Source organism: Python bivittatus, unplaced genomic scaffold (assembly GCF_059951505.1).
Source record: "Python bivittatus isolate LINGU-HERP-01145 unplaced genomic scaffold, Pbiv_v1 ctg000330_np1212, whole genome shotgun sequence".
Classification (NCBI taxonomy): Eukaryota; Metazoa; Chordata; class Lepidosauria; order Squamata; family Pythonidae; genus Python; species Python bivittatus.
The window spans coordinates 26837065-26846578 of record NW_028277058.1 but is presented as its reverse complement, the minus strand read 5'-3'; the positions used below and the strand labels follow the sequence as shown (position 1 = coordinate 26846578).

Below are 9514 nucleotides of genomic sequence, written 5' to 3'. Positions count from 1 at the left end.
GTAGATCATATCCAAGGCCAACATTTTGCCACGAAAAGAGGCAAAACACTACAACTAAAGACGATTTTGAAAATACCTCATCTGTTTAGTGGAGATGAGTCATATAAAAAACAGCAGGGCATGGTTTGTGCCACAATTGGCCCTTGGTGCTAGGGTAGAAGAAGTGACCTGAATATCCTAAAAGGAATAGGAAGCATGTCTGCCTGGTAAGGTGGCCCAAATACTACATATGAAATATTTTGCTGCATATTTTATGTTCATATGCACATTTACACACACATGTAGTTTGATGTACACCCTTGTATACATAAATATGTTTTATGTGAAGTATTTCATGAAGATCTATCTTTATTTACCTATCATGGTCCACAAGAATTCTTACTGTCATGCCGTAAATGTAGACTGTTTATAGCAAATAAGGAATTTGGTATTATAAGTTGCAGCTGTTTGGGGGTCTGTACAGTTAGCCCATCTGAAATAGCAGGATGGCAAATCTGAAGAAGTAATAATTACCCTAGTGGTGCCTTTGTACTATATGCCAACAATTGTGAAATTTTGTACCCTCTAAAGCAGATAGCTTTTAAAATTCCAGCAAAATTGTGTTCATGGGAAATAGTTTTTAAGAAGGATCCATTATCAAATAAATAAATGCACAGCCTTCCCATAAATAAGTAAAATCTTCCATCATTTGTAAATGATGTAAATAAATAAGTAAAATCTTCCATTTGTTAAACAGGGGAAAGCATTTCATTCAACACAGACCACTTGTTAAAAGTTTTCCTTTAGAGCATTGACATAACAAATGCTTTTTTCTCTGTCAAAGTCCTGCTTATGAGTGTGTAAGGCATCCACCTTGTATGCAGCATTGACATCAAGCAAAATGTAGCAGATGTACTTCTTTAATAGGTTTATTCTTTTTGCAGGTTTTACAATCATATTTCATCAACTGGTACAACAAAACATATCTGGCTATTTTAAGAGGGCTTTTGGAGATTGGTGGTGGTTCCATTTAGTCCTCATATACATTGACGCTTAAATGTTAAATAGCATATCGGGTATTTACTCAAGCAGGCTTCTTTGTACATCCGGATCACTAGCAATTCTTCACACAGCAGCTTATTGTCGAGTCCTTTAAATATAGGAAATAAGAATGGTGGGTGGAGGAGAAGAGCTTTTTTTATGCCTGACCTTGAAATGGAAAGAGAGTCTGTTATGTTACATAGCCCAGGAAATATTAGCAGTATGTTCCTTGGCTTTCATTCGTAAAACTGCAATGCTGGAAGACCTCCGTTCAAATTCCGGCTTGGTTTCAAATGCATGTCCATTAGTTCCAGAAAGTAAAGAGTCAGTAAAAAAGTTATTGAGGGGAACGTGGCTGAATTGGCTCTGATGATTTGAAAAGCCTGAGTACCCGGAATCTGTCCGAGGCGAATGGGAATAAGGGGTCATACAAGAGGAAGTATCCCGCGGAAGCATGCAGGAAGTCACTGAACTGCTAGCTGCATTTCCTGCCCACAAATTATTCTGAATCTGGAACATATAAACAAAACAAGATTAAATGTACATTTTAAACACCTTTTTCTTCCTCTAATTTCATTTTTCATTAAATCTGTTGTCAGTACAGCATATCTGGCAGTAGTATAATATTAAGTTTAAGCAAATGAAAAATAGAAGTCCAAATGAGTACTGTAATTTTCAGAAGCATTTGACAGAGTAACATGGTTGATCTTGGATATTCTATCTTTCACTAGGGAACCAGGTATCATTTGCTGATTTACCTCAGGCTAGAAAATAGCTTTGGTCATATTTGATCACAACCATCTTCCCAAAAGTAAAACTCAACAATGAATGTAACACTAATACATTTGATGAAATAGTTGGTAGTCCATTCATGGAATGTAGAAGCACTTGTCTTATTATACCTAAGAGTAGGGCCTGTCTTTTCTGAGGATATCGGCATCTTGCTTATAAGTCCCTTCACAATAGATTTAGGTATAGTTTTAACAGAAACCCTTAGTCAGTGTCTGTGAGCAAGCGTGTGTTATATTTTTGCAGGAAGACTGAGATGCCAACATGATGATTCTCCTGCAACAATGCATGAAAGTAAATGTATAAAGAAATGTTTTCTGGGCAACTCTGGTTTATAAGTCTGGCTTATATATTAATAGTGAAACAACTTGAAAAAGAAGGATACCTAGAGTTAAATTTCATAAGCTCTATATTTCATTTCAACCTTGAAAATAAAGCAATATCTAGTAGATTTAGAAACTTTTACTTCTTTTGGTAACTGTTCACAACTGTTGATACTATTAATTTCTTACTGATAGGATGGAGTGGAGGGCTCAGTCTCAGTGATGCTCTTCTAAACCTTTCTGAGAGTTTTGTTCTTCCTACAGTTTACAAAATCTCCTCCGAATACCCGAGATAGAATTAGATCCAGAGCATGTGGAGGATGCTACATAATGGCCTGACAGCCAATAGTTACTGCTGGGAGTGCCATTGGGTAAGGTAAGCATCACCCTCAAAAATCTGTTGGAGAATTTCTTCTCTCCCTAGAGAAATGCAGTAAAATGATCACCGAAGCCTTCTGCCCATGGGAAATGTGAAGGATTTGTAGGAGACATTTGTGCACAGCTGTAGATTCATTCCTTAGTTTGAAATCAGCTATGTGTGCAGCAGCAAACATATAATCTGCTCCTGAGAACCACTGCATTAATGTGAGCAAGCTGTAAAAGTAAACCCCAACATGTAGAGACAGCTTAACCCTCTCATCTGACCTTGGATCTGGACCAAAGAAAGAATCAGTATACCAACTACTATTGTCTGAAAACAAAAGGATAGATTCATTTCAGCTGCGGTGGGGGAAATAGTGCCATGCCTTGAAGCCTTTGTTTATGGAGATATCTTAAAACAATTGCAAGCTGGAGCCAAAGTAACTGAGGAAAAGCCAAACTCTGTCATCCTAATCTTCCCCATCAAACTCTCAGGTGACTAAATGAACAAAATGGAAACAGTATTGCATTCTACCCATTCCCACATGTTTGAGTATGGCTTTTGCACATATAAAACTGCATCTGCATAGGACCTGCAGGCTTAATCAGAAAACACTGGCACAGCCTAAGCTTTATAGAGTCTACAAGTGTGATTGTACATATATATGTGGTTGTACATTTCTGAGGTCTGGAGTGTATTTCTGCTCTTTTTCCTGATTGATTCGTAGCATCATTTGAATGGCAAGAATGAGAATACAAAGTGCTCCTTACTCACATGGTTCTTAGCATCCTTCCCTCTTTCCATACATTCCATTCCTCAAAAATCCTCTTGTACAGATGTTCCAACATCCAATGGAGCACTTCTGGAATGTCAGAGAAGTCATACTGGCATTCCTTATGTCTAGCAAGGACCACCTTTATGGTTGCTATGAGGTCACCATATCATCTCATGAAAATAACTTACTAGCCCATGGTTTGGCCACGTGGGATTTAGGTTTATATTAATGTGGCTGAAGGTAAGCTGCCCCACTTGCCCCAGGGATGTCATACAAAGCAAACATTTCCATCCCAGACCCACTCATATCTGTCTACACAGCCCCAAAGGTCACAATACTGCCAACCATGGTGCTTACTTATTGGACATATTTAAATCAGACCACCACCTGGAACACTTCTGCTCTTAACATATATGCAGGACCATTGGTAGTATTTACAGTAATTAAATTCATAACATTAGGGTTCCAAAGAGCTCAAAACTTCTAGGAAAGCCTAAACAAAATCCATCCTTTTCAAAAAACATTTGGCCACTGTTACGTTTCACTTAATATTGCTCAAGATAATAACAATCCACATGTTGACTGTTATATCGATAATTACATTAGACTTTCACTTAACAGTCTATTATTAATATCAGTATATTGCATATAAACATTCAAGACAAGTAAAAACTGGATTAGGTTTTCCAAAATGCTGGCATAGTTTTTTTTTAAAAAAGCATCTTGCTTGCAACACCCTGTTCAAATTATACCCTCAGCAATTTCCATAAATGGGAGTAGCTAACAAACTGTAAATGGATATGTTCCTCTTTGCTTTCGCAGAGCTAGTAAATTTTAATTTAGAGTGTCATCCAAACTTTCTTAATATCTAATGGATCCTGGCTTAAATGGTGTCTACAACAATAAAGTGAATCTCCGACTTATGATTTACCATTTGCCATTGATCTCACATTTTATCAAGGTGGGTATCTGAACTCCCAAAGAGCATTGGAAGGATGTTTAAAACACATGGGAAATGGGCAAAAATTGAATTCGTGACTTTGTGATTTATATGGCAAATACAGAGCCTGAAATCCCTCTAGCAACACATGGTTTAAGAGCAGGCAGCAAATGTTTCCCATGTTTTATTGTACACATATCACTTTAATTTGCTCTGAAACTTGAGAATTTAGCCACAAAGTTTATGTCAGACAAATACATTAAGAATTTATAAAGCTGGCAAGCAAGTTGTGAAGGTTTTCTTTAGTGGAGAGAATCTAAAATACAAATTAGATAATACAAGCATCATGATGCCCAACAGAACACTTACTGCTTGGATCATGAATCTAGTTGCATTTTAAACGTTTTTAAAATGTTAATAAACTTTCTAAATAAATAAAATAAATTAAAACATAAAACAAAGCAATAACACAATAAAATAAACATAATAAATAAATATTTTAATAAAAAGTTTAAAAAATAAATCGTTTTAATAAACATTTTAAAAGTTGCATTTTAAAAGGAGAGCCAGTCTGGTCTAGTGGTTAAGGCACCAGGCCAGAAAGCAGGAGTCTGAGTTCTAGTCCCGCCTTAGGCATGAAACCTGGCTGGGTGTCTTTGGGCCAGTCACTCTCTCTCAGCCCAATCACCTCACAGGGTTGTTGTTGTGGGGAAACTAGGAGGAGGAAGGAGTATTAGGTATGTTTGCTGTCTTGAGTTATTTATAAAAATAAGAAATGTGAGATTAAAACAAAAAAATTTTTTAAGTTACGGTACTGTGAGTTTCATCTGTTCTGCTTTTTTAAGTAGAATGCATACTGGAGACTCTTTACTTAGCAAGGTATATACTGTAAGTATCGCAAAATAAAACCCTAAAACTAAAATTTATGTTAGAATTGAAAATAAATACAACCTCTGCTTTACAATAAGTAGAAAATTCAGGCACATGGGAAGGAAAGGAGACAGTCCTTGAATATAAAAAATATTTATTCCTTTTTAAATCTTCTGTGATGTGTGCAGCATATAAAAGGTAATTCAGGGAGTTTCTGAATAAGCCTATACATAGATCTCACCTCTGGTTTCTGTTACATCACAAACTTTTTAAGTTTTTCTCTTGTGGTTACCATGAAATCACCAAAGTATCCTTTAATGTATATGTATGTGTTTATGTCTGAGTGTGTTACATAGGGTTTGTAAGATTCAAGCAGTTGAACTCATCTGTGCATCAACTACAGTTTAACTGATTAATAGGTGAAGATAACTTTAATCTATGAGATCTGCTCCAGGATAAATAGACATATTTAATTTGAAGTCATTTTAGCTCTGGTAAGCTATCCTGCTACTAAAAATCAAACTAAAGACTAGATCCTTTACAATCTTAGAGATCCCCATGTTGCTGTAACACTCACATTTATTTAAATGCATTGGGTTACAATCAGTGCAAATGCAGATTATTAATCAGTTTAAAATATCCTTTAATTAACTAGCAGCCCCACTATTTGCTAGGTAGAAATACCAAGCCCTACCCCTCCAAGTAATTTCTGGACTGTTTAATTTTCTTAACCCATGACTTACAGTATTAGTATGCAGCAATATAAGATCGATTGAAGAACAAGAGGGAAGTGAGATATATAACTACAACCAAATAACAGATGCCCTGCAAACTAAGGGACTCTAGAAATATTCCAAGAACTTCATGAATTTTACAACTCCATGTTAAATGGAGGAGGAGAGGAGCGGCATATCATGCCAGTTGATATCAAAATCTAAATCAAAAGAACAATAGTTATCTCATGTCTCAACGCTGCTGAAAATAAGAAGTTGATATGCAATATTGTGTGGCCTAACAGTCTTTCTGACTCTGGCTCAGTGTTTCTCAACCTTGGCTGCTTTAAGCTGTGTGAACTTCAACTCCCAGAATTCCCCAGCCAGCATCGGTTTCTTCTGGGAGTTGAAGTCCACACTGCTTAAAGCGCCAAGGTTGAGAAACACTGCTCTAGCTGGTCCAGATACCATCTAATGTAATGTTCTGGTGGTTATGAGCTATTAGATTTTCTTTCTTTTTTACAATTTCATATCTGATATCTTTTGACTAGATTATAAGAATTGTAAAAATAATTATAAACAAACAAACTATGAAAATGAACCTCAGTAATTTATCATTGTAAGTCAATGTATGCTGCTTAGTCTAATTGACCATCATTCCCATTTTATACCAATATTGATAAAAGTTAGGAGGACACCAGGCACAGAATATCATAACTTGAAACTTAAGCCAAAACCTCAGGTTTATGACATTTAAAGCTGTGTGTCAGTCAAATGATTCCACCAAATAGGCAATGTCAGCACAATCAACAGGCAGTTTTGCAAAGTTACCTGCAGTCCCCACAACACATTTAACTGGGCCACTGGGGACTAGCATTTCATGGGAACATCAAAAAGGCCAATTAATCCAATCAACTAACCCAAAACCTATTTAGCCCCCAAAGACCCAGTCCTGTTTAGAGTTAAATTAACTCTACCCAGTCAACTAAATCCCCCATGTTATGCATAAAAGCTAAATATCAGAAGGGGATCTGTCCCTTCTGATATGTATGACTGAGACTATACCTAGTCTCAGTCTCTGTGGCCATTTTTGTTTTTATGCCCACCGTAATACAAAGAGAAGCAATATTCCTCCTTTCCTGTTTTAATCCCTTGAGAGGAGATATATTATACACACACACACACACTGCAAAAATACCCCTTGTCTTCTGTGACTCTAACTCCATTAATATTAAAGCCATTAGTAACTCCAAGAAGTGTGGAGAGGAGAGGTGGGCTCCTAGCCTCCTTTGTATTAGCTGAGAGGACTAAAGCATGAGAGAAAGGCTGTGCTGAAAAGATACTCTTCAGCATACTTCCCTGACTTAGTGCCCACCAGATGTGTTGAGCAGGGTGACTTGAAATTCTGGAAGTTGCAGTAACAACACATCTAAAAGACAGGTAGGACAACTCTACTGCACCAAAAAAAAAAAAAAAAAAAAGCAATATTTGAATAAGGAACAGGAAGGAGCTGCCTTTTTATTTATTCATATTAGGATTACATTTATATTCTGCCTTCCTTGTACATGTGAGATAGGTTGCACTGAAAGATAGTAGGACTACTAATGAAGTCCATGGCCATGGTAACTTTGGTCCTGCTAAACAAGTCATAATAATTATTATATGTCATAGTAAGTTCATTCTGTCTTTCCTGTTCCTCTATCTCTCTTGCTGTGTAAAGAAATCTAAGAAAGGGGTCTCTCCTAGAATCATAAATTGAACTATTTCAAGAATCAGGAAAGTATAGATAGTCCTCGACTTACAACCACAATTGGGACCAGAACTTCTGTTGCTAAATGATGCAGTCATTAAGTGAGTTGTGCCTGATTTTACAACCTTTTTTGCTGTGGTTGTTAAGTGAATCACACAGTCATTAAGCGAATCCAGCTTCCCCTGTCGATTTTGATTGTCAGAAGCCCCCTAGAAGGTTACAAATGGTGATCACGTAACCCCAGGATGTTGCAACCATCATAAATGCATGCCAGTTGCCAAGCACCTGAATTCTGATCACATGACCATGGGGATGCTGCGAGTAAGTTGTTTTTTTCAGCATCATCATAACTTTGAATGGTCATTAAATGAATGGTTGTAAGTTGAGGACTACCTGTAAAAGATCTAGTCATGACACCCTAGATCACACAATATTCAACTTGAAGTGATGGTTTGTAGAAAGTTAATTATGTTCCTACTGGCCATTATTCCATGCAACACACAGTCAACCCGCATCATATACAGGTTTAGGGGTTTTAAAAGAAAGGATGGCTCTAGCAGTTTTCTTTTTCAGAAGAAGCAGCTACTTAAGTCCCTGTTTTGGAGGACCACAGCACATGGGGAGGGTTTAAAAAAAAAAAATTCTGACTATATTATATCTACATGGCTTTACTTGCATTCTCAGCTTTAAAGTGCTAAAGGTTAAGAGATCCCTGCCATCAATCTGTTCCTCTTTCAGGGACTTAAAAACTACTTCCCAGACTCCCAAATTTGCAGTTTGTGAAGATCCCTAGACAAGTGCAAAGAGGGAGAGGGCATGCATTTTTTTTACAAGGTAAAAGACTTTTTTCTCAATGTAATTAGCCCATCTTTAACCCCAGTTTTTGCAGAATATCCAAAAATAGGCACCCTTTCAAAGCAAGAACCTTTGGAATGATGTGCCTTGCTATATTCTATTGTTTGTCTGTCACCACAACCAGGGAGAGACTCTTGTATCACCCCAATTACCCCCACATCCCCAATTGACCCCACATCAACCATTGCCTCCATCTCCTCCTGTGTCCCTCACCTACCTCCACCATATTTGCTTTCAAGACAACACCCCTGCTCCTTATTATTATATTTAGTTTCACTTCCCTTGATTCCTAGACTGCAGTTTTATAGGAACTCAGAATCATAGTTTAAAACACAAATGTAGTAACCCAAACAGCAAGGGAATCCAAGCTTTATTATTGTTTAGCAATTGACATCAGTTATGTTTAAGTTACTGTTTTTGATTTATTCATAACAAACCAAAACCTGGGTGCAGTGAAATTAAATCATAGTTTCTCCTCTTCCTTCTTGACATGCAAGGAGAGGGAAAGGGAGAGAACTAAACTTTTCCTTAGCCTTATAATAGCCTAGCCTTATAATAGCCTTAAAATACTAGCATGTGAAAAGATTATACAATTAAGCAGTGGAGCTGACCCTGCTCCATTTAGTAATCTTACCTTTGCCTATTGTTTCCATCATTTACCAATATGAACTAGCAATACAACCCATTTTATATTCATTTTATATGATTTTACAAAATGGAAGCATTCAGAATGGGTAGAACAACACAGCCATGTACTTTCCCCATACAATGCACTCATCCCACTTCTCAGAGTTTGAGCAAGAAAATCAGTAAGGATTTAAATAAGTAAATTTATTTCTATTTGCATTTGTTGAGGATGAATAGTAAGTAGTAAGATAAGTTGTAAGCATTACTTTACAGAGTAAAGAAAGAAATTACTAGGAGATTTTAAGGTACATTCAAAATGAGTAGAAACTCTTTTCAGATTTTTTTTTCTCTTGCTGTAGCAAATTCTGAAAGTGAGGAAGTAAAATAGCATGTGTAGGCTGTTGTTCTTCCTCTTTGCCTTGTACCTTTCAAGGAGCATGTGAAAGGGCTTACCTTTCATGCATTACTAAACCATTCTATATTTATCTAAA

General features: G+C 36.8%; 1 protein-coding gene across 2 annotated transcripts in view; it reads right to left on the bottom strand.

Moving 5' to 3' along the window:
• Nucleotides 1-978: 978 nt before the first annotated feature.
• The window catches only part of ALX1 (ALX homeobox 1), a 34666-nt gene continuing 26130 nt past the window's right edge, over nucleotides 979-9514 (bottom strand). For both annotated transcript variants that reach the window (XM_088141539.1, XM_007430835.3), the window contains one exon: nucleotides 979-1530. In XM_088141539.1, the coding sequence (XP_087997665.1) occupies nucleotides 1216-1530 (315 nt within the window). In that variant the 3' untranslated portion in view covers nucleotides 979-1215. The remainder of the gene's footprint in view (nucleotides 1531-9514) is intronic.